Raw genomic sequence first — 25,895 nt, 5'->3', positions numbered from 1 at the left:
AAGTGTGCACTTTGATTCATTTAATAGTAGGCTAGCCTATATCTCTGTGCGTGTTTTTATTGATCAGAACAGCAATTTCTTCCTGTTTAAATTACTTGTTTTGCGTGCAATATTGCCAAACAAAGTGAATAAAATAAAGTGTTAATAATGTTAAAATAGACCTATTAGTAATAAAATAATAAATAAATGAACTTTCTGCAAGACATTAATAAACATTAACAGACATTGTACAGACAATGAATGTGTATAGAGATCATAGCAGAAGCTGAAGGGTGTGCAGTTTCATATTTGATTTATGATCAATTGTAGCTTTGAATAGCTTTTCTTTTTTTTCTTTTTTTTATTCTGTTATTTGACATACAGACATCTTCAGCACTCTAGGCATATAGATCTGTTAACCGTTCAGGTTTCCAGCATGTATTGTTCATGTTTAGTAGTTTAGGCTTTAAGTGATAACTTAAAAGGGAAGATGCAGAAAATTGATATCTGAAGTACAGGAATATTCCCTAAAATACAGTAGCTTTCACCTTCTCAGCCCACAGGTGAGCAGCTTTAATCTGTTGTCTGTCATAGACAGCAGCCAGCAGGAGCTCAGATTGATTGTTTCCTTTTATTGTGTTTCCATTGTAATGGAAAAGCGAGAGAAGAACTGAAGGTTGTTGTTGTCTTGAAGATTGTGTGTCAGGGCTGTCTTTCCCTTCTCCTTTAAGTTTCCATGGCTCCTTTGTTCCCCTGTAATTGTCAGTTTGTGTATGTGAACGTGTGGCCTGTTTTCCTGGGCTGGAGGGCAGTGTGCAGGATGTGCTAATGGAGCATGACATCTAGGGAATCAGGATCTTGCTTAGCATTCACAAAGCTCATTTATATACCAACTAGTTCGATCATCAAGCAAACCACAAACGTGCTGAGGTCATGTTTTAAAGTATTGGCTTATGCTGGAGTCTTCCTTCAGGTTTTTATCATCGCAGAGCTGTCAATCAGCAAAGCACTTTGAGAGAGGAGGAAAGATTGAGTTGGAATAGCATGGATTGGGTTGTTAAATTACTGAATGTCTTTTGTTATCTCCCCAGGGGGTGGTGAAATTATTATTATTATTTTTTTTACGTTGTTCTTTTAAGTTGGATAGGTACGGTGGCCGAGAGACCTCAACTCACTGCAACTGAAAAAAAACACATGAAAATAGATTTTTTTTTTTTAAGAAAATAACTTCATCACTCAACACTTAGTTAGTGCAAATACTCAACACAACCAAATACAGAAACGCTCTGCAAATACTAACAACGCACATATGATCAGGATGTTAAAATAACTGTGAACAGGTTGTGTGAGACACAAATGAAAGTGCTTTCTCAGAGAGAGGAAGAGAAGTACTCTTATGATGGTCCCGGTCTCATGGGAAGGTGAAGGCAACAACATTGCAGCTCAGGCTAAAGGAAGTTCAAACAGATAATATATGCTTAATATATTTTTTTGCTTGTGATGTGTACTTGTGTGTATTCATAAAAAAAAAAAAAAACATCCCTCACTGAAGGATTTAATACTCTCATTGAGCTCTGATTGTGCAATAAGAACTTTAATTGAAAAATTCCTCACATATCAAGCAGTTGGTCCAGTGTTAAAGCTGTGACTGTAAAAACAACCTGCTCCAGTTGCAGAGCGATGATGATGATGATGATGATAAATTTTAAGGTCACCCTGCAAAGAATTACTTTTTCTTTCCCCCCCTCTGTGGCCTCAATCTAAGAGTTCTTTCTGTAAATCTCCACAAAAGAAAGGGGCTGAAAGCAGCCATCCCATCACTCTGACAGCATGTTTCAGTGCTTTGTCACAGGAAGTCAAAACAAAACCTGCAGTGTGCAAAAGGCTGTCACACCAAAACCCTGGGAAGAGATGCCGAAATGAGGAGAGGAAAAGGGTTTGGTATTTGAATTGAGCAGGTGAGGCTATACAGATGCCCTGTTTATAGCAGAAGGCTCTAAAGAGATGATGGAGGGTGCTGATAAGGAGGTGGCACCGGGCCCCTGGACATTGTTTCCTTCACAGCTACAGTATAGGTCATCCTAAACCAATGATATTTAGAGTGAGAGGCGAATGTCTTTTTAGAGCGGAATTATCCTTTGCTAATGAAACGGGCTGATCATGGTCTGCGCACGCTTTAATTCACTGCGTTATTGGTGTGATATTTCACCGACTCAAGGTCAGAGAGGGCTAAAGAATTGGCATTTAGTTATAATCACATTTACGTGATATAGTGCAGAGTACATTTTTCTTTGCAGCTGATGATATATCCATGTCGCACTGTGCAGGAGGAGTATTGATGCTGAAAAATATATGGCTTAATTGTATCCTTTTTCACAGGAATAATTGACAATGAATCTGAAAGTCATGTGAGAGGAGGCAATGCCTCCATTGCAGTATGATTGGATATGATCGGTTATAATTGATTGGTTTGTGCGATAAATCCCACCTTTTATTTTCATGCTTGTTCTCTAATCAGCCTGAATGAAAACAAGAATTGGCCTGAAAACATGATGACTGTGGGGGGGTTTATAAGCAAATTAGCTTGGGGAAATTAAAGGTATCTTCGTGTCTGTGGCCAGTGTACAAGCTTGACGACTGCTGAAAATAAGTTGACTATTAAAAAGAAAGCTGAACATGACTTCACAAATAATATATATTGTTACTGCCTTAAGTTATTATTTTGGAATAAATGTAAAAATGTGTAAAAACACTAATTTATACTTGGTTTTAATAAATAGAACATTACATAGCTAGGCTAGTGTAAAAATACAAAATAGAGTTGTATTTGGTCTCTCTTTTTTTATGTAGGCCTAATGTTTATTTAACCAGGAAAAATAAATGTAACGGACATACATTTACATCTGATATATAAAAAAAAAACTGTGAGGACTTTGCGGCCTCATTTTGAAACGCCACCGCACACCACTGGGACATTGGTAATTCAAGCAAGCTCCTTTGAATGTGTTGCACTAGTTTATATGCAGGTTCTATTTGAACAGGTGGAAATCAGGAATTTAATAAAAGGTCTGTCCTTCGCATAAAGCTATCACATGACTTAGAAGACTTAGAATGTACAGTAGTGCACAGGTCTATAGACTATACTCTCTTGGTATTTTATGCCAGTTAGTTGTTAATTTTGGAATCTGAGAGATGCAGGTACTTCATATGTTGTGTGAAAAACAGCTTGGACGTTCAGCTAAGTGTTTCAGGCAATATGAGGGTGCGTAGATGAAAATCCGGTCATCTTGCCGTGAACTATCCTTTTAAAATGTCTCTTCTTTGGATTTCTTTCTTCCTTCTAGCTGATAGGCTTCTGCAGGGTGGAGAGACCAGTGATTGAGTCTGATGTGGTGTGGCATGTTGTGGTTGTGGTGTCAGTGGTAAACCCATGTGTGAGCATCACTCAAAGGCACTCTGTGTGAGTCTGCCTGGCAGGCTGCAGGATTCACACAGGGCTAATCCTGAACTCCAGGGTGCTCTGGCCGTGCTTAAACCCTAAACACTTCTCGCTGCAATCAGCCTATGTCGTGTCGGTGTGACTGCTGCTGTATACTTGTTCTTGCATTTCTATCTTTCTTTTAAATGAATATTGTTTCTCATCCTTTACTCATTTTATCTCTTCACTTCTTCTTCACTTTTTCCTCATTTGCTGTTACTCTTTCTCTTCTGATTGATGTCTCATCTGAGTTCAAGGAGCCTTCTTTGAAGATCTCTAATCAATAACTACATGGGCTTACTGCTGCTGATGTGGCCTCTCTTCCTCTATCTCACTTATGCTTCTCTATCTCACACACGGGTGCTTAACAGAAGCATGAACATTTAGTGGAAAAAAATATAAATAAATATAGCTGCAGGCAGCAATGAACATGGTCCGTGCTAAATAGAGAAAGTAGTTAAAGTCATTTAATTGTTTGGTGAAAGCAAATTAATTGTGTGTTATGTAACAATCTAAAATGAAGAAGAATAATTAAAAAGGTGTGTAAGTCTGTTGCAAGTCTCTTGCATAGTTCACCAAGGCTACATTTATTTGATCAAAAATAGTCAAAACAAAAATATTATGAAATATTACAATTTCTATTTTGATATATTTTAAAATGTAATTGATTCCTGTGATGGCAAAGCTGAATTTTCAGCATCATTGCTCCAGTTTTCAGTGTCACATGATCCTTCAGAAAGCATAATATGCTGATTTTCTGCTCAAGAAACATTTCTTATTATTATCAATGGTGAAAACAGTTGTGCTGCTTAATATTTTTGTGGAAATGGTTAAAAAAAATTTTGTAACAATGTACAGTATAGGCCTAAGTCCTTGCTGTCACTGTTGATCAATTCAATGCATTCTTGCTGAATAAAAGTCATTATTTCTTCAAATCTTACTGACCTCAAACTTTTTTAGCATTTGCACTATTTTGAAGTGTCCGTGTACCAAGTGTGAGGTTGCTATCTAAAAGTATATGCTTCAAGAATTTAAAAAGGTTTGAAGCAGAAGTGCCAAATCAATCATAGCATCGAATCACACTGCAGTATTTATATACTAATATATCAACGCTTGAATTATTGTAGTTTGGGGAATTCAAGTTGGAAGTTATGCGTGAGTGAAATCAACATCAAAACTCAAAAAGATCTAAACATTGTGCTGTACAACACTTTATATAGCAAAGACCCTAATGAGAAGTTTTCAGTTGCTCTCGGGACGTGTGCGTTACCCTGAGAATGACGCTCTGCTGGAGCTGCAATAAAACCTTGTTAGAAGTCAGAGAAGAAAACTGTGTCCATTAATAAAACTGGGCAACTGATTGAAGAGCATGATTCTTGTTTCACAAATGGAGCAGGAACAAAAAGAGTGATTTGAAGAGGAACAGCAGTGAGATAAGTAAGACCTGGAGAGATAACTCAAGCCTCTTAGCCCACTTTAGTAACATAATGAGAGGCTGTTTTTCTGTCTTTCCCTCTTAATTTATTTGTCATGTGATCTGCAGGGACGAGCGAGTCAGTGCATTCCATGACTGCACCTATAGGGATATATTTTGGGGTTGGAATTTGAGCGATGATGCCAGAGTTGGTGTCTAGCTGTGCCCCCCCCCCCCCCCCCCCCCCCCCCCCCCCCGGCCTGCTGAACTTCAGATGGATTCCTGAGCCGCAGGCAGAGGCTGCTACTGCTTAGCCCATCAGTGACTGAAACCCGATACCTCCAGTTCTGAGCACAAGAGAGTCCGCTAAGCTCTCCTTTTTATCACGCTAAGTTAGGGCAGACTGCTATTTATTCTTCGTCCCTCATTTGTTGTGGGTGTCACTGATCTGCTGGAGGACATTATTATTAAAAGGGAACATTTAAAGAGACTTTCACTTTCACATCCAAGGATGATAACGATAAAGATATAGTTTTAAAAAGTTAAAAAATAGTTTAGCAGTGTCTACAGCACACCACAACTATATCAATAAGGAACTATGGAAATTGTAATCATTTTCAGAACGTTTTTTTCCAGCTGTTAAAAAATATTGACAGCCAATCAGAAAAGAACTTGAGCATTTAAAGCGGCTGTGCATGCTTAAAATAAACGGAATGTAATTGTTCGCTGGTTGACGCTAATACAGTTATCATTACAGTTATCGTTCTTGGTGTGAATGTGCCTTTAGTGTGGTATGTTTTAGTGTAGATGCAAACTTCATCTAAAGATGTTAGATAACAACAGGAAAGTTTTTTTAAATCTCCTTTCTATTTCTCTCCAATATGTCCTATATCTCATTTGTTGTGGTTTCTTACCATCTTACTGTATGTTGCTTACTGCTGATTTGGTGCTGGTCTAGCTGATGAGCAGCATCCTCACGACCCTATAGGAAAAAAATTACAGACCCTTGCAAATAGTACACTAGCTTTTCACACTAACGTGCAAACTATTTGCCTGTGAATTGCATTCAGTTTAAATCAAAGAGACATTTAAATTTCACTACACTACTGATCTATGACTATCAATCAAATTCACTGCACAATCATGGCACTGAGCCATTTATTCCCAATCTCAACACTGATATATATCTGCCAGGCAGATTAATTGACTTTTACTTGGCCATTTTTAAATTGACATCAGCAGATAATCATGCCAACTTTGAGTGATTAACGGAAATGTTCCTCCCTCCTCTATCTGTTCCTAAATAGCAGCTTTCATAATAGATAATGCAAGTGTTACACACACTACCACTCAAATGTTTGCGGCTCATCAAAAAAAATCGTACAAAATAAATTAATACTTTTATTCAGCAAGGATGCATTAAATGAATCAAAATGACAGTAGACTTTTTTACATTGTTACAAAAAAAAAATCTATTTCAATTAAATGCTGCTGTTTTGAAATTTCTATTCATCAAAGAATCCTGAATAAAGGAAATCCAGCTTTGCAATCAAAATAATAAATTACATTTTAAAATATATTCAAATAGAAAACAGTTACTTTAATTTGTAATAATATTTGACAGTTTTGCTCTATTTTAGATCAAATAAATGGAGCTTTAGTGAGCATTTGGAACAAGTGGTTCTTTCAGAAATGTAAAAAAAAGTCATACCGACCCCAAACATTTTAACGGTATTGTATGTTCAATTATTATAGAGAATTATTTGTCCATTTAGTCGATATTAATTAATTCTATAGCCCATAAGTGTCACCTTAAGCATTTGATTCCATTGATTTAAATTGTAATACTCTGAGCAAAGCCTTCTGAATAAAGCCTTTCATTTGTATTGCCTATAGTTCAGTTTTTAATCTGTGTATGTTTGTATGTTTGTGCCTACTAGGTATGACATCTGGGGCCGAGCTGTCATTCACCCTGGAGCCCAGTGACATCATCGCTGTTCAGGAACAACCTCTGATGCTGCACTGTCAGGTGGAGGGGATCCCACCCATCACCACACAGTGGAGACGCAGCGGAGCGCTGATTGTGGAGGACCAAAACTACGTCATGTTTGCTAATGGCTCGCTTCTGATTGGCCACTTCCAGAAGACCAAGTCTGATGGCTCGTCTGATGAGGGAGACTATGAGTGCATAGCCCAAAATTTTTTTGGGCTTGTCTTGAGTCGCAAAGCCAGAGTCCAGGCTGCTAGTAAGTAACATTTCAGTGTGTTGTAATTGAGAGATAAGACCTTGTTCACTTCACACTCTGCTAATTCCACCTGTTCGTTTTTTCAAGGATTTTTTTAATAGCAAATACTTTTTAATGCAATGGTAAAATTGATAGCAATTGTTAGTTAAAATGATATTAATATAATACTCTTAATATCGTCTCATCTGTTTCTGCTTAGCTTGCCGTCCATGATGATGAAGATGATAATGACAATGAAAATATATATATTTATTTAGAATATTATATTATATTATAGTATTATATTATATTATATATATTAATAGCAAATACTTTTTAATGCAATGGTAAAATTGATAGCAATTGTTAGTTAAAATGATATTAATATAATACTCTTAATATCGTCTCATCTGTTTCTGCTTAGCTTGCCGTCCATGATGATGAAGATGATAATGACAATGAAAATATATATATTTATTTAGAATATTATATTATATTATAGTAACGTGTTCAAGGCTCATGCAAGAAAGAGGTGGGAACCGGCAAACGATCAACATAAAGTTTAATCATAAAATAAACAAACAACAAAACCGTAAAGCGGCAGCCACTCACAGACGACTGCCGCATATAAACATAATAAAATACAGCATAAAGTCCAGGCCTGGTCCTCTCTCATCTTGCACTGTAGTCACTCCTCCTATTATCCTTTTAGAGCTCCGGTCTGCACTCGCCCCTCCCTACTTGCCATTTTATTATATTATATTATATTATATTATATTATATTATATTATATTATATTATATTATATTATATTATATTATATTATATTATATTATATTATATTTGTTGGGAGTAAGAAAATCACATTATAAGTTCATGGAAGGCAGGCTATTTTTCATGCCACTCTTGAAAGTGTCTCCACCCCAAATGGACCACCCCTGTGAAAAATGTCTAGATACACCACTGCCAGCAGATATTGGTGCTGTTAGATTGTCCCGAGAAGCTAAAGTGAGTTTGATAGAAGCCACTGCCAGCTCATTTGCAGAGTCTTTCACAGTGCACACAGTGTTAGAGCACGGCGTGGTGTAGACTCAGGCTACATTAACTTTGGATGAACTGAACATGAGGGACGCAGGGGGCTGGGACAGGCCATTTGATATATGGACAATGGCCTCCTTCTATTTCTGAAGATAAATTGGCTTGTAGGATCCAGTCTGCCTTTTGTGCGCTGCTGTGGCGCTCCCAGTCGTGCTTGTGTTGTGATTTATATTATTAAATCTCTGGCTCTTGTATTGAACTTAACTATTAAACCCGGCCATGCTGTGCTCCTTTCCCTCTGCTTTTGTCGGTGTCACAATAATCTGGAGTGCTGTTGTTCGCCCTCTTGCTGGTCACAGGCACCAAGGCTAAATTTGCTTTTCTAGTCGCCCATGCCCACCGTGGCCCCGTATGAATCGGGCCTTGTTCCCGTCCAATGCTGATGCGTTGTTACTGTATTGTGCTTATGATTGGATTTTAAGTCAACTAAAGATGACTTATTATGATTTCTCCGGTCTCATGTCGTCCAAAATGTGTTTGATCTTTTCATATAGATGCTGGGTAAATATAAAGGGCATAAGAAGAAAGAAAACAGAAGGGCCTTATGGAGGGTTCTTTATGTTCTCTTTAGCGGTTAGCAGGAGGTAGTTGTGATGGCATAGTTGTAAATAGTAGCTGAGGGGAGAGCAGAGTTGGTCATTAAATGGATGTCAGGCGAGTGTTAATTTGAAAGCGCACTGCAGTGCTAATGTGAAAGTGTTTTAGTGATGATGTGAGAAATTCAGGGTCTCTTGCTGTTATTATGGCGCTTCAGAAGGAATACGCTTTTAGAAATCAGGTCCTTTCTCTTCAACTTCAAACAATCAAGACTCACAGTAACCTGTTAGCTCACACTCACAAGATTAACTTTGGAGAGAAGCATAGTTTCTCTAAGCTAAAGAGTCATCACTACTTTATTTTATCATAAAATATTTATTTTTATTTATTTATTTAAATATAAATATACAATATGTATACCGTTACATAAATAATTTACATTAATGTAGATATAAATGTATAGTATATTTAATGATAACACAAAGTAGTAATTGCTTATTATATTATATTATATTATATTATATTATATTATATTATATTATATTATATTATATTATATTATATTATATTATATTATTTAAAATTGTAATTGAGTCATATTAAAAAGTGTTCATTCCATTTATTGGTCTTGATTCTGCTTTATTGTCAGTTTGTGTACATAAAAAATACACATGAATCCATAGCATACATGGTCTGAATGGACAGTTTGTACAGATATTGAGCTCTGTGTTTAATGCAGTGTGGTCAGTAATGACATGCCCAATTTAACATCTTTTTATTGACTGCATCATACGTTTGCAATTGATTCTGCATCCGTAAAGCAAAACAGTGTCTGCAGACATTTAGCTCTGTGGCCGTATTGTTTGACACAGAAAGACATCTCCGCCTGCGGTCTTGTTACACATATGCGCGCACACACACACACATGGGCAGCCCATGCTGTGCCATATCTGAACACAGCAGTCCATTTGTTGGCCTTGCAGTGAGGTGTGTGTGTGATGTGAAGATCGTTGACTTGTGCATGCGCACACACATGGTGAAGTGAGACTGACACACTGTGTGTAGACGGTGGACTGCTGTGTTGTGGTACATACTCTGGCTCCGCTCCCAGTGGGCCAGTGGTTAGTGACTGGCCTCTGAAGTTACACTGCCTCTGCCACGCCACAGGGAACAGTCATCTCGGCTCGCTGGACTGGGGAACCTTTAAACCCACACTCTATGGGATGCTGATTGGTAAAGGTCAGCGCATGGTTACTTTTTAGCACCTTTTTCGATTTCTCATCAGGACCAGAAAGGAATATGTCTGCTTTCTGCATAAATTATGGGTGAACAATAGCTGGGAGATAGAGTGGGATGCAAATCTAATAGCATAGCAGATGAAGATCTATTGTTGGACTAAATGATTGGCAAGCAAAGCTGGGTGGACAAGCATAATGAAAGCACTCAGATAAAAGCGTAATGTTATGTGGCAGAATGTTTTCTTTATTATTTTCATACAAAGATTGATGTAATGCATTAGCTATAGGCACCATCAATATACTGTACCATCAGGTCTGGGGACACACAAAATGAGCACATAGTAGGATTTAAATATGGAATAATGTGCTGTAATGTATTTAAACAGAGTTGCATGAAATTGGAAGGTCTGAGTGGCACATTTAGAAAGAAATGACGGCTAAAAAGAAAATAACAGCTGATAACGTCTCTCAGGATGAAGCTCAATGTTGACTTTCACAAATGGGGATATTTTGAAAAAAAAAATAATAATAGTAGACGATTAAAAGATTTATGTGCAATATTTTTTATTGCGAAGTACATCCGAGTGAAATGGATTATCAAAAATGTTGGGTTGGTTGTTGATTGGATGAAGGCAGATCTGAATGTGAGCTCACAGTCGATTGTAAAAAAGGAACAGGGCTCGAGATAAAGGAGATGTAGGAGAAGTCAGCCATACGTTCCCAGAGAGAAGTTTGTAGTTTCACTGAAAGATCATTAAAAATTACAAGGTCAAAACTAAGATCCATAACATGTGTTTAGAAGATAGATAGGACGAATTTTCATTTCATTCCGACTTTAAAGTGTCTTGTTACAGATTGTCTCTGACTTTTAGTGTATAAATTTTACAACTCAAATTGTAAAAACTCCAGGGTGCTTTGAAGAATACCGTGATTTTACATGGTACATGGCCAAAAACATCTCAGTACATGGAAAATATATTTGTGTCATGTCAAAAAAAACAAAAACATGGTACAATATAATTCTATCATAGACCCTGAGACAGTAGTTCTGTAGAGTTGGCTAAGTGTATGCTATGTAACAGCACTGAAGTCCAACTACTCTTTCCTTTCATGTTCAAAACCCCTATAAGCACAACCTCTGCACATCTTAGCACATCCTCCAGTAATAATAGTCTGGCCGCACACTTCCTGGTTGTCAGCTTGTGTGTAATGGATGGCCCCAGTTTTGGTTCATATTGATCAGAGCTGTAGGATCACGACTGATTCGAAGGTCTCTCAGGGACCTTTTGATCCCGGCACTGAAAGCTTGAGCATTGACAGTGGGCTCCATTTTAATGAAGCATGTGCCCACTCTTTGAGTCTTTCTACATTTTCCTTTTTAGTGTCTGACCTGTGACAAATATTTAAGTGATGTAGGTGAGAGAGAGTGTGTGCTTGCTTGGTTTCAAAAGGAATGATGAGTGTCTAGAGTATCATGGTACCAGCGCTCAGGGCATGGCCTCTTTATCCATGAATCTTTAGAAGTGTACAGGATAAAGGAAGAACAGGCTTAATGGCCAACTGGATTCTCACTCTTCTATCTGCAGGGCAACTCTCACACAGCTGAAATGACGTTCTTCTCATTTTACATTGGTACATGTGTGTGAGCAGACTTCCCTTAGGCCTTCAGCTACAATCAATGACACGCTAATAGTTCCTACACATGTGCTGCTGGAGATGGAGTTTGATCTTCAAGTCATTACATGTTTTTTTTTTGGTTTTTTTTACAGACTGCCTTGGGTTTCGTATTATGACATGAGGCAAAATCCATAGTTGTATTTGAAGTCATTAAGTTGGGTCTTTCTTCATGCTGACATTTAGGACATCTTCATCACATTGTGTTTGGTTTTATAGTGTTGGATTGCGTTTTATAGCTGTACGGTGCACCCTCTGTCCGGTTGCATAAACTGCTTAGACTAGTCTTGCAAGTTAGTCATCTAATTTTCTTCTTCATAACTTTTAAAAGTCAGTTAAAAGGTAAAAAAATTTGAAATAAAAAGGTAGATTGTTCTAATGTGAAACCGAAAAGTAAGACTGGTTATACCCTAACTAACTGCTAGGTCAGACTAGTTGTTAAGACACAGTAACATAGTGGCTATGTTTATGCACCTGGCCTCTGGTTCACTCAAAAAAATGCAAATTTGTAATTTTAGTTATGCAGACTAATTTAATTATTTCCTTTTATGTACAGAAAAAAGAAAGGAAGCTGTACAGGCTTGAAATAACATAAGAGTGAGTAAATAACAAGATTTTAAGCTTTGCATCGTTCCTTTGAAGTAGGCATTAAGTGGAAATTCTATATTCCATTCTATTTTCTAAATATATCTAATGGTGAACAATTCACCCATGCATGTTTCATAGTTTAAAAAAAAACTTATGCTTGTCATTTTTATTAAAATATCATAACTAGATCTTCCGATCAATGACAGACTTCTCTCTGGTGATGTATGTCCACTACTCCAATCATTTAGTCTGCATAAACTCCACCCCTGTCTTGCATGTGACTGTAAACTCACATTCAGCCGATCTGCTTCCATCCAATTAATAACCAATGGTGTGAACCAAGTCCCTGCCCTACATTTTGTTCTTTTTCGATAATCCGTTTCACTCAGAAGATACAGAAGATCTGTTGCTATCCATTCTATGATGATCTGAATGTGCTGTGATAAGTCTTTGTAAAGAAAGCCAATGCTTCCTAGTGCAGTAGGCGCTCTGACAGATTCAGTGAGTTCATTCAGTTCATCAGATGGGTTCAAATCAACAACTTGTGCGTTTTTTTTTTTTTGTGCGATTCATAAAATATGGTCAATAAGAGTAATTTTTTCCACTGTATGTCTGTTATTGAGTGCTGGCAGTCAAAACGATGCTATAGAACAGCATGTCTTGGTATTTTTTATTCACAGTACACCGTCTTTTATCTCACCACATTCAATTCAGACTGCATGTTCAATTGAAATATGATATCTTTCGCTGTTGCGCTGCAGATTGAACAGTGGCAAAGGAAACACTCCTCATAATCGTGGTGTGTTATAGGCACAAACTCATTTCCCTGGTGAAGATAGCAAATTATTAGAGACACCTAGGAGAGAGGAAGGTGATAACAGGATGGAGAGTAAGAGATTTAATGTGACTGTGCAATGTATATTAAGAAACCTCTTATCAAAAGTCTTTTCAAATGTTGCAGTATATTAACCTCCCCTCTCTCAATGAGACGTTTACTGTAGAAATGAGATAAATGTACCTGGTTGTTTGCTGCCAAGGGGCTTTGTGACACCCCAGGCAGGCTGTTTGTATAGCAAGCACATCTATCTAATGAAAATAATAAAAAGAGGGAGATGTGTAATGGCCAACCACCAGTCGGGCTGCTTTAGCATACAAGAGGCTTTCCACCCATTACAGCGCTCTTTCATGCTTTTAGACGCCACCAGTGTTGCACAGGCTGTTAGGAGAGCCCTTTCTCCTGCTAAGTGAGGTGACATAGATCTGCTCCTTAGTCCTCAAACTGATCAAAGGACTCTTTTTTTTCTTTTTTTTTTGCCCCTGTGTTTTTGTGTCTTTTCTGGTTTTGTGCACATTTTTCGAGACACCGGCACAATTTGCACTTTGGGGTAATTTCGGCCCACTGCCGTGAAGAGAGAACTCTGCCATGGCAAAAGAGGGTGTGATTAGCAAGGTTCTTTACAACCCCCCTCAGAAAAAGACCCCTTCCGCCCCAAAACGGCCACTCTTTCCATAAATTATGCTTCCCCTTTTCGCTTGTCGACCGTTTCTGTGAGCACACAGTCGGGTGCTGAGCTCCCGTCGCCGCTCTCAATCACGTGGCCCTTTCAGGAAACACTTATTTTTGTAAATGTTTCGTCTTTGATGGCTTCGTTGCCTCTTTTTCTCCATCTTCTCCCTTTTCTCTGTCTTTCTTTCTTCCTTTCGCTAGTGGATCCTCATTAGCTGGGCCTCAGGAAGCTTTTCATAGTTTGAATGAATCATGGAAACGGTACAGTGGATTGCAACGCACAGTTTATTCCTGCTTCCTGCCCTCCTCTTGAGCCTGTCACCAAGCAACTGATCATAAAAGCCCCCACCCATTACCAAACAGCTCTCCTGGATCAATTGGAACGCATGCACTTTTGTTCTTTTCTTAAGCGTCAATTGTTAAAGAGTATAGGCTTTGTTAAGTATTAATTTATTCTTTCTCACCCTCTCATTCAGCCTTCTTGGGCTGTAATTGACCCTGTCGACTCTTGAGGGAATTTGCTTGAATTAAAGATGGAAAGGCTAAACTAAAAGAAGAGATGAGGCCAGGGACGACTGAAGAGGGAACTGCAAATAAACACAAACAGATCAGTACATATTAACATATACGTAGCTCTCTGTAGTTCAGCGCACTTTATGATTTAACAGAGGATAAGAGCGCCCGGGGTACCATCACCCAGACGGGTGAATGCGAGAGCGATAAAAAGGTGGATTGTAAAGAGCATGGGAGAATGAACGAGAAGCAGGAAGCTCCTATAAAAATCTTTCTTATGAGCTTCCCTTCAGACATTTCCAATCTGATTTGACATTTTTGCTAGCCGTCGTTTGTCAACTAATCCTGGTTGTTGAATGAGAGCTGTTTTGTTGGTCAAACCTGAGGGGAGGATGTGTTGACACATAACCATCAAAGCAGAGGAGGTTATAGGGCTGTCGTACAGGGTAATGGGGGGGAAGGGGCCCGCACTTTCTCTGGATTTCATCCCTTCCACGTTCTCCCTCTCCACTGGCTTTCCACTCTATCACTCAACAATACATGTCCTACCTCTCTCCTTTGTCCAGTAGCCAAGCTCCTCCCACCCAACCCCGCAATCCCACAAGCCCCCCCTCTCCTGTACAGAAGCCCAACCGCACCCCACTGACATGGAGCTCAATGACACATGCTTTCAGGTCAGGACTGCCTCACAATGGGGCATGGAGAAGAAGGGAGAAAGAGGGAAAGTGCTTGAGAGGAAGAGAGCCCTAATTAAGAGAGAGAGAGAAGGATGGTGGGTAATTCACAGGCCTAAAATAGAGGACACTTAATGCTTTTTTTGTGTGGTGGAGTTGGGTGTCTGATATACAGTATGTGAGGTGCTGATGAATATTATTGAATCAGCATTTGTCTTTTCACTTTTTTGTGGTTTTGGCTAAGTATAGCTCATACTTATGATGGGAGATTCCAACAAAACCATGAATAAAACCCCATCCCACACCATTTGTGATACAGACATAAATGATACCACAGATCATGTGGCTTGTTGCTATTGCTTTTTTTGTGTGGTGGAGTTGGGTGTCCGATATACAGTATGTGAGGTGCTGATGAATATTATTGAATCAGCATTTGTCTTTTCACTTTTTTGTGGTTTTGGCTAAGTATAGCTCATACTTATGGTGGGAGATTCCAACAAAACCATGAATAAAACCCATCCCACACCATTTGTGATACAGACGTAAATGATACCACAGATCATGTGGCTTGTTGCTATTGCTTTTTTAAGTGTGTGTGTGTGTCTGAGAAAGTGAGAAAGATATAAAAGATAAATGATAAAAAAGAAGAAAAAAACAGGCAAAAACATCCTATAAACTACTGCTCAAAAATGTGGGGTCAGTGGTTATTTTTTTATTTTTTTATAATTAGCTAATGCTCACCAAGGCTATTATGAAATATTAGTACAATTTAAAATAAGTTTTCTAATTTTAAAATATTTTATTTTGTACTTTTATTTTATTTTAAATAATTATTTTAATTTTTTTTAAATATAATTTATTCTTGTGATGGTAAAGCTAAATTTTCAGGAGCCATTATGTCAATCTTTAGTGTCACATGATCCTTCATAAATAATTTTGATATGCTGATTTGGCGATCAAATAAAATTGTACTGCTTAATAGTTTTGTGAAAACTTTTACTGTTAACAGGGTAGAATTTCTGAACGGTGGTATAGGTTGAAAAGGGGCCCCACGCATTTCTGCAGATCAGAATGTAAGCGGTGGTTATGGTTATATAACCATGGTGGTTATGTCCCTAGTGCAAGATAAACCTTAGTTTTAACGTTACTGCCTTGTGAGATGAGCAAAAACACTTGTATGCAGGAAAGGTGAGATATGGAAGAGTGAGTGATTGAATAAGAGAGGGCTAAAATTAGAGTCAATATATAATGAGATCAGTCTAGGGACCCTGTAGCATCTGCCATTATGCCTCAGAGTGTAATTCACTAGAGATGAGCCATCAAAAAAATTCACACCTCGCACTTCTCACCTTCTCTGGAGAAAGTGTTTTAACAGTTATTTGTATGCTCCACTCTAGATAAAATGCACGAGAAGGGATCATGGAAATAGACCATCATTTTGCAGTCTTGTAGCACATGTATCTCGCTTAAATCTCGAGGGGAGCTCGAGTGTTTTCTCTCGCTTGAGGGATTTCTATCAGTATTGGGCCCTTTGAACCCCAAGTAAGACATTAATACTATGGGGAGTGCAGTAGTTGTAACTTGACTGCTTTTGATGTTTGAGCACAGATTTCACAGACCACAGATGGGAGAAGACTGTCAACAAAAATAAAATAAATTGTCAGTGCCGATGGCCTCGTGGGCAGTGTGCCAACATGTCGCACCGTTGCGCTTCGGGCGACCTGAGTTCGAGTCCCAGCTCGCGGACCTTTCCCGATCCCGTCCTCTCTCTCCCACCTCGCTTCCTGTCCACTCTATACTGTTCTGTCATAAAAGGCAAAAATTTGCAAAAATTTTATTTACAAAAAAATATAATCAAATAACTTTTTTCACATTAACTTCATTTGTTGCACCTTTTTTGATGTACATGTTGGAATATATTTGGTCCTGTAAATGAGTTTCCATTGTATTTTATAACATTGTCTTTTACAGACATAAAGAAATTAATCCACCTCAAGTGAGCAAATAAGTTTTTTTAGGCACATTTTGGAAATTATATTTGCGTCTTTGGGGTTTCCATCCAACATTTTTCATGCAAAATCCAAAATTTGCATAAAAATGGTTAAATGAAAACCCAGCTTCTGTCTTTTCACACTCAGGAAAATTTTTACAAAAATTTTACATTTAGGGGAACAACAGCTTATCACTGGCAATATACCTTTACAGGGACAACTTTGTACCTTATTTACCCCTAAAAGGTTGAATACATAGTTTTACCTTTTTAGGGTATATATTACTACTAAGGTACTAATGTGCAACTTTTAGGGGTACACAGTTTTTCCTTTGAGAGTACTGCCCCACTGACAAGCTGTTGTTCCCCTTAAGATGCAAAAAAAATTGGTTTGCGAAAAATAAGTTTTAACCTATATTAAAGCCATTCCAGTTTCGTGCAGATCATCTTTGCAGATCATACTCATTTAGGGATGTGTTGCTTTCCTTGAGTAAGTCAACATATTTATTCCCTCATGTATTGGGCAGCTTTCCAGCAAGGTCAATAACTAAAGGTAAAAGGAAATGAGTCCCATTTTTAGATTCCTCTGTTCCACATGCATTTGCCTGTTTGCATCATAATCTAATCCAGCCCCTACACTTGCAAAGAGCCTCTCTCTTTTTGTTGGCACGGCTTGAATGGGTTGTGAGGTGAGTGGAGAGCTGGCTCGCAGCCAGAAAAGAAAATGGGTACATCTGAAATTCACACACTCTAAACTGGCAGAGGGGAGAGAAGAAGCAGCTGTCCCATAAACATAAACTGCTGTGTGTCGGTGTGGCAGCCTTCCTCACATGTATCATTCATGTCTGTCTGTCACTTTCTACTTCTCATGTTCTGTTTCTTACTCTTTCCATTTCTCCCATGGTTTATATCCCTTTCTTGACTCTTACCTCCGAGTGTTACCACATTCCTGTTTCTGTTCTTTTGCAGTCTTTCACATTCTTGCCCTGTTTTCAAGTCTCTCTTACTCTGCCTCCCCTCTCCCTTTCTTCTCAGCCTTTTAACAATTCTGTCATTCTAGCAGTGAGTTGGATGGCGTGCTGATGATAAATGGCAGTCTGAAGCAAGAAAGAAAAACAGCTGTCATTCACACTCCAAACTTCAGACTGCCTCTCATTTCTTCACTGCTCTGAGTGCTCGCTATTCTGCAATTCACTGCTAATATTTTCTCCAACCCCTATTATGATAATGTTACCCACAGAATTAGAAATCTGCTGAGATGACATGCAAGTCAGTTGTATAATATGCTGTTCTAGAATAAGAACTAACTATTTTTTGTAGGACTAGTAATGGACTTAACCTTGACCATAGGCTCCACTCATCTGGCTTCAGGTCCACTTTAAAATTCAAGGCCATTGTTAAGAGGATTTTTCCACTTGGTTAAGAAGGGAGCTTCATTTGGAGGCACGTCAAGGGGCAGGGGTTGTAAATGAATTCTGTCCGGATGTCTTAGGACCACCCCTGCTTTTCACAAACAAGCAAGTGAAAAGAAGTCCTGTGATCACTCTTTTCTTGGTTTTAGAGTGTGGGCTTTAGGGCTCGTTGAGAGAATTCCTCAGTAATGGAGGTTAAAGGCAAGGCATGGAAGGTCAAAAAGGAGGTCAGAGATCATTGTGAGGCAGGACAACTTTTTCGTGATGGGGCACCTCTTTGTGTGTGTGTGTGTGTGTGTGTGCGTATTTGTAAGGAAGAGAGAGACTCTTTTCAAACTTGACTGAACAAGAGTATTTCAAGTGTATTATTTAAAAGCTAATGGCTGTTAAATATAATATTGTCTTATTTTATAGTATAATATGTAGATAATCATTCTAATATGCTGATTTGGTGCCCTGAAACATTTCCTATTATTATCAATGTTGAAAACAGTTGTGCTGCTTAATTTTCAGAATTCTTTGATGAATAGAACGTTCAAAAGAACAGCATTCCTTTGAAATGTATATTTTTTGGTAACAGTGTAAAACTATACTGTTACAATCAATTTAAAGCTTCCTTGCTGAATAAAAAATATTAATTTCTTTCAACAAAATCTTACTGACCTCAAACTTTTGAACAGTAGTGTATTTCTTTATTTGTGTATCTGTCTTTTTGCCTCTACATTTGTTCCTGCATTTATATGCTGAAATATCTCTTATCGTCTTGTCTGTTTGCTCAGAGCCCATGTTTTTGTCTGCCCGTTTTTGTTCATGTGCTGTGGTGTGTGTGCCAGCTCTCTGTGCCAGCTCCTCCCAGAAGTCCCCTTTCCCTTCATATCCACTGCCCCGTCACCGCGCTTCACTACACTTAACAGCACCTTTACAGCCAGCCAGTCCTGTTAAACACACTTTACAGGACCCAAGCCATCCACCAATAAAAACCTCTCTCCCTGAGCCATCCACCAATAAAAATAAAAAAACCTTCCTGTCCGCCCCATAAGGCAGACATCTTGTTGGAAGATTGGCAGAAAATCATGGGACCTCAAGAGGAAGATGAGGATGAGGAACAGATGAAGAATGGCATGAGGCGCTGTCACATCTTACTAATCTTCTCCTGTATCACTCTTGCCTTCGCTGTTGTTCTCTCTGGAGATTCTAGACGGGATTGTTGTGAGGTGTTTTGGACTTCAAAGAACATCCATCTTTCTCATTAGTAATTTAGTACAACATTTTATTTAAACGTCAGTGTTTCCCAAGTGATTTGGCGGGCAGATTTCATGAAATAGCCTGAGGAGCTTGAAATTGCTGTGTTGAAATTTGGAAAGGACATATTGAATGCAATAGGTTTTTAGTTACGTCGCAGCCATAAATGATGATCAGAATTCCAATCTAGTCTATATTTTAAATTAGACAATAAATTGCAACTTTCTAAACAGTTGTGGGTTGAGGTAGTCACATTCTTATTGTAGAGCATTTGATTGGACAAAATTCTGTGTAGTGCAGAATGAGTCATCAGTATTTTTGCTCCATCTTCCTGAAAAAAAAAAAGATTGAACATTTTAAATATGGCAGTTTTAACTATTTTGTCATCTAGCTTATAGATAAGCCTCAAAGCTTTAACTGAAGGGATGGTTCACCCAAAAAAATTGTCATCATTTGCTCACCCTCATGTTGTTCCAAACCTGTATGATTTCTTACTTCTGTGGAACACACATACACACACAAACATTTATTTTGAAAGAATGTTTAATCAAAACAGTTTCGGTTACCATACATTTTCTTCTTCTTCTGTAGAACATAAAAGAATAACTTTTTTTGTCCAGACAATGGAAGTCAATGGTAACCGAAACTCTTTGGTTACCAACATTCTTCAAAATTGTGTTGCACAGAAGAAAGAAAGTCAGGTTTGCACATACAGGTTTGGAACAACATGAGAGTGAATAAATGATAATAGAGAATTCATTTTTGGGTGAACTACCCCTTTAAAGGCCACCAGCTTCCAGGTTTCTATTTTGCACTGACTAACTGACTTGCCTGTCTCGCCTGTCTCTGGCCTCCCTTTGTCATCGCTCACTCCACATAGCGTTCATATTTTTTCTGCCTCATCTCTCTTTTTTTTTTTTTTATTTCCTCCCCGCCCCCTGTCTTTTTCTGCATTTTCTCAGTGATGCCAGGGTTATAGGTCACAGTAGGATGGCGAGGGGGAGGGGTCAGCCAGGGAATGGTGACCTCTGTGTGTGCACTGGGGCAGAATACCCCTCCCTGTTTTCGTCCTTTCCTCCAACACCTCTCAACTCCCCCCTCGACTTCACTCTTCCATTCCCTGTGCCGCCCATCCCCCCCCTCTCCCCTCGGGGCCAGCGACATTGACCTTGGCTTTGAATGAATAAGGTGGTTGAACACTGACATTGTGCTGAGCTTTTCCCCCTAACATCAGCATAGGCGTTCTGCAATCAGTGAAAGACCACAGCGATTCTAACACGCTCTCACACACTGAGAAAGGCTTTGATTTGTCATGCTGTCATAAGAGATCTGTTTCAGTGGTTTAATGTTTTTCCAAGGCGCTTCAACATTTGGCTGGCACAAATAAATCCCTTTTCACGCACAAAGCATTTGCTTGCTCGGCAGCGCTGGTGGCGTAACACCCTGACTCTGTCAGATAACATCACTGTCCTCTTTGAATCGCTTGGAATTGTTTTCCCTCCTTGTTTTACAGTTTTATTAAGAGTGTTAATCCATGGTAAATTGCGTTATCTCTGTGTTTTATGCGCATGTTACACACATCTGTTGGGCTACTGTATACAGATTATTTATAGAGTCAAACATCAGCCTTTGTTTGGAAAGGAAAAAAAATGGTGAAGTGTTGTTGGTGAGGGGTGTTTTTCTCTTTGATTCTTTGTCATATGGGGACAGTGCACATGAAGGGAATGGGGTTAAAAGGTAGTCAGCCTGCTGTATTCGGGGCGGGCCATCTGGGGCCAAGATGGAATTCCACAGGAATCAATTAGATGAAGTCTGGATTGCATGCTGGCAAGTCATTCTGAAAAAGCTACCCTGTGTCATGTTTTCTGTCTCAACTGGACTGTGTGTGTGTGCGCATGCATGCGTGTGTGGGCCAGGATTGGGAAAATAAAGAGCTGGATCCCTTTCAATTATGTTAGAATTTAAATTGAATTGGCCACACCCCACAGGAAGTTTATTTGGAATAATAGGAACTGAATTCCAATTCAACAGGAAATGACATCCTGAAAAAAAAAAATGTATATATATATATATAAATATATAAATTACATTTAGTATACATTTCTCTTTTTCTGACAGTTAAGTTTTTAGGAGTCCTTATGATTCACACATCATTCATTACTTTGATGTCCTTGCAGTGAATCTTTTTACCCAGTGAATTTGTATTCTTGGCACTTTCTTACTAAAGCTGCACAAGTACTATGTAGTTATTCAGCTGACGCTTCAAATGTTTTTTTTCCTAAACCGAATTACAGTACATCTATTACAGGGACAATACTGCTGGAGAAATTTTGAGTTAAGTGTCTTGCTTAAGGGCACAATGGTGGTGGCTTGTAAATCCTGTTGAAAGTGAGTACATATTGTGTTAGGCCTAAGTGACAATTACCTAAATACTATGGCTAAGTCTCAACTCTCAATGAGAAGGCTAGCACAATATGCCCCCCTTTTGTGTTGGGAGATGGGTAAGCTGGATGAGCTGACTGATCACTGTGCTGAATGAATTGTAGCAGTGGACCTGGCCATCTACTATTGTGCTGAAGACATCGTGGTTCTGTTCCAAAGTTGCGCAACTTGCGTCATTTTAGGCATCATATGAGTGTTTCAGATCAAATTATATTGACCAAATTCTAAGGCATTGGATGTGTAAAGTAATACCAGAATGTATCACAACAAACTCAGTAAAAAGTTAGGGAAATGATTTTAAAAGGAAAAGTTTTGAACATTCAGATGTTTGGGGCCGGTACAATTTTTTGTATCAAGTCTCTTATGGTCACCAAGGCTGCATTTGTTTTTTCAAAATGACAGGAAAAATTGTAAAATTGACAGTAATATTGTAAAATATTGTTACAGTTTTAAAATAGCAGTTTTATATTTTAATCAATTTTAAAATGTAATTTATTCCTGTGATGGCTAAGCTGAATTTTCAGCAGCCATTACTCCAGTTTTCAGTGTCATGTGATCCTTCAGAAATCATTCTAATATGCTGAATTTGGTGCTCAAGAAACATTTCTCATTATCACAGTTCAAACAGCTTTGCTGCTTATTATTTATGTTGAAACCGAGATTTTTCTCAGGATTATTTAATGAATATAAAGTTCAGAAGGACAGCATTTATTTGAAATGGAAATCTTTTATGACGTTGTAAATGTCTTTACTGTCACTTTTGATCAATTAAATGCATCCTTGCTGAATCAAAGCATTTAATTTATTTAAAAAAAATTACTGACTTCTTAGTTGTTGATAATTTTAAATATACAGCCTCAACAGTAGCTATTACTTTCTGGAGTTACAAAAAAAAAAAAAAAACTGCGCTGAGCAAGTAATGAATTAGTGAACTAACATGTGTTGGTAGTCTCAGATTCTGCTCGACCTAGTGGCCACTGTGAAGGTTCAACCTTGAACCTGGAGGGAGTGTTTCATTCCAGAATGAGCTCCCCTGAACCCATCAGCTCTCTTTCAAGGGCACCCATATAGACTACTCTCTCTCACACACACACATACTGTACTGCATTTTTTCAAGATGCAAAAATGCCCTTCTGAAAGATCTTTTGAGTGTTAAAAGTCTGTATGTAACTGCATCATCAATATCACACTCATATGGATCTAAATGAATATGCTATACTGTAAATACCATAAATGTCTGTATTCACCGTTGCAGGATCACGAGGCGGACAGCATTCTCAATGTCAAGGGCTTGTTACCGCCCCTCTCTTCTTCAGTGTAGCATGCAGTTGAGTACTTTTGCTCTGAGTGCTGAGAAAGAGAAAAAAAGAGAAAGCAAGAAATGGAGGTCACTGCTGTGTACGGCTGCCTCCCTCCTCTGTAATTGTACAATTTCTCCATATGACCTTCAAAAAGTGTCCTTTGGAAAGCTCGAATTTGCAGCAGAGATGACAACACTTGTTGTATGTTGGGTATTTGTAAGTAGACAAGTTTATGGGAAGATATTACCCAACATTATGCTTGTCAGTCTTTTTTAGAGTGATTTGAAAACTTCCTTGTAGAACTTTGTAGAAGATTTGTTGTAAATCTGTATCGCCTCTTAAAGGATTAGTTCACTTCGAAATGAAAATTCTGTCATCATTTACTCACCATCAAGTTGTTTCAAACCTGTTTGAATTTCTTTCTTTTACTGAACACAAAAGAAGATATTTTGAAGAATGTCAGTAACCAAACAGTTGATGGACCCCATTGACTTCCATAGTATTTGTTTTTCCTACTATGGAAGTCAGTGGGGTTCATCAATTGTCTGGTTACCGATATGCTCTGGTTCAGAGACAGTGTAGGTACAGAATGACATCATGAGCTTAAGGGAAGTCGCTTTAACAGTCTTTTCTGTCTATGCAGTGTGTCACCACAAAAGCAACTGACTAAATGCCAATATGCTCATCAGCTGTTGGTCTGGTCAGGACAAAAACACAGATTTTCATGAAAGATTTTTTTTTTTTTTTTTTTTTATCTGTGATTGAAACTAAACAAACAGTTATTCAAAATGCATTCGAAAACAAATCATGCCATTTATGTTTTACAGGTAAATATCACTTATTTTAAAGGTAATTTGATATTTTTACTGTAAAATATGATAGATATACTGATTAAGGATTGGATTTTGTGTTTTTTTTTCTTATATTAATTTACAGGATGTGCTATTATGCTTGACTGATTCTTGACTGATTCTTTGTCTTTGCAGTTCATTGTTTTCTGTGATTGATTGTTGGTTGTGATGATTGATTCTTTATATGTGGCAGTGGAAAGGTCCATAGATTGATGTTATGAGCAGAGGCATTAATGCTGTGGGTCTGGGGTCATAATTCTCATTCTCAGCCCTGGTTGCTTTGTGATTTGTCAGAAGCGAGGCGGACAGTACCGTGGTAGGGCTTAGCTCCACGCTGAGTTTGTGTGTGTGTGTGTGTATTAGCATGAATTCATATGGATTAGAGCATGTGCTGTATGGGTGGGGCCTGTGCATCAGAGGGACCTGCACATCAACCCTGAGGTGATTTCCCTAGTGACTCTAGTCAGCTGGCAGTTTGGGGGCCCCAGTGAAGAAAAAAATAAAGAGGAGTATAAAAGGAAAAGAGTGAAAAATGGGCATCCAACTGCCAGCTGTCTTAGGATGATGGAAGATCTATAGTGGGATGGTCTCCACAGCCACCTTAACTTTCCACTTTCCTCACACCCACACAGACACTCACTCTGACACACACCGTTCCATCACTGAGAAAGTGGTGTATGTGTGTGTGAGAGACACAATAGGGTCCCACTCCACACCACACGGTTCTGTAACCCATCATAACATCTTTTGCCAAATTCAATCTTTTTCATTACAATGCCAGATGTTTAATTAATCAAAATCTACATTTTAATAGAGCAGGTGGAGCATGTGGTTTACGGTGTCTATATACAGTATGTTGAGACGCAGAAGAGCTGGTGAGTGTCTGCCTGTCTTGTTGAATGTGATTGATGGGACGCCGTTCTTCCTGCAGTAATTGTGCTCATAGTGACAAACTCTGACATCGCCTGTTGTTGAGCTACAGCCAATGGCTGAATTTGTTTGGTACATCACTTCCTCTATTCTCCCTGTTTCTAGTCGGTGTTAAAAGTATCTGGGCTTGCCGCATACACTCTCATGCCACTGCCTTGCCCTAGATTGTGATTAATGGCCACAATTCAGCCAGAAAAATTCCCTTGAGTGGGTGCCAGTTGGTTTATGCAGAGAAGAGGGGAGAAGAAACTCATTACTGCTGTCAGTTCAGCTGACAGAGCAGGCGAGGGTGTGTGTGAGTGTGTATGCGTGTGTTTGACTGTGAACGGGCATTGGGTTTGTGCACGCGTGAGTCCCTAGATGTGTTTACTTGAGGAGAACCCCAAGACCCAAGATGTTGCTGTCTCCAGGAAAACAAAAACGAGGCAGCTTCGTATTACAGCTTTTTCATGGTTAACTAGGCCACATCGATCATATGGCTTTAGGAGCTTTGCATGTACACATGCTTCTCTGAAGTTCCAGTCTGGGATGTTTTATTTCATGTTCAGAGCAGATGGATATGGATTTGGATTTGTGTTTGTGTTGCTTTGCCAATCCAGGCACTGTTAAAGAGTTTTGACCTTTTAACAGTATTTAGGTCAATTTAGGCAACGGCATTAAGGTATAAACCTCCAGTCAACTTTTGATGTGCATGCTAGACTGCGATTGATCAGTTTTGTTTTATTCATCATAACACTGTATACGTCTTTCGAGACAGGAGGAGTAATCGTACAAAGACTCAAAGAAAGGGATGAATGCAAAG

At 38.6% G+C, this 25,895-nt stretch overlaps 1 protein-coding gene across 2 annotated transcripts in view; it reads left to right on the top strand.

Annotated features, from left to right (window-relative positions):
• The window catches only part of igdcc3 (immunoglobulin superfamily, DCC subclass, member 3), a 66,507-nt gene that overhangs the window by 727 nt on the left and 39,885 nt on the right, over positions 1-25,895 (top strand). For both annotated transcript variants that reach the window (XR_014626959.1, XM_084406119.1), the window contains exon 2: positions 6,812-7,117. Coding sequence is in view for 1 of the 2 variants with exons in the window: in XM_084406119.1 (XP_084262245.1) it covers positions 6,812-7,117 (306 nt within the window). In the remaining variant the exon portion in view is untranslated. The remainder of the gene's footprint in view (positions 1-6,811; positions 7,118-25,895) is intronic.

Source organism: Rutilus rutilus (genome assembly GCF_951802725.1).
Source record: "Rutilus rutilus genome assembly, chromosome: 3".
Taxonomy (NCBI): Eukaryota; Metazoa; Chordata; class Actinopteri; order Cypriniformes; family Leuciscidae; genus Rutilus; species Rutilus rutilus.
The sequence above is the reverse complement of the archived record's forward strand: the minus strand, read 5'-3'. Positions and strand labels throughout refer to the sequence as shown.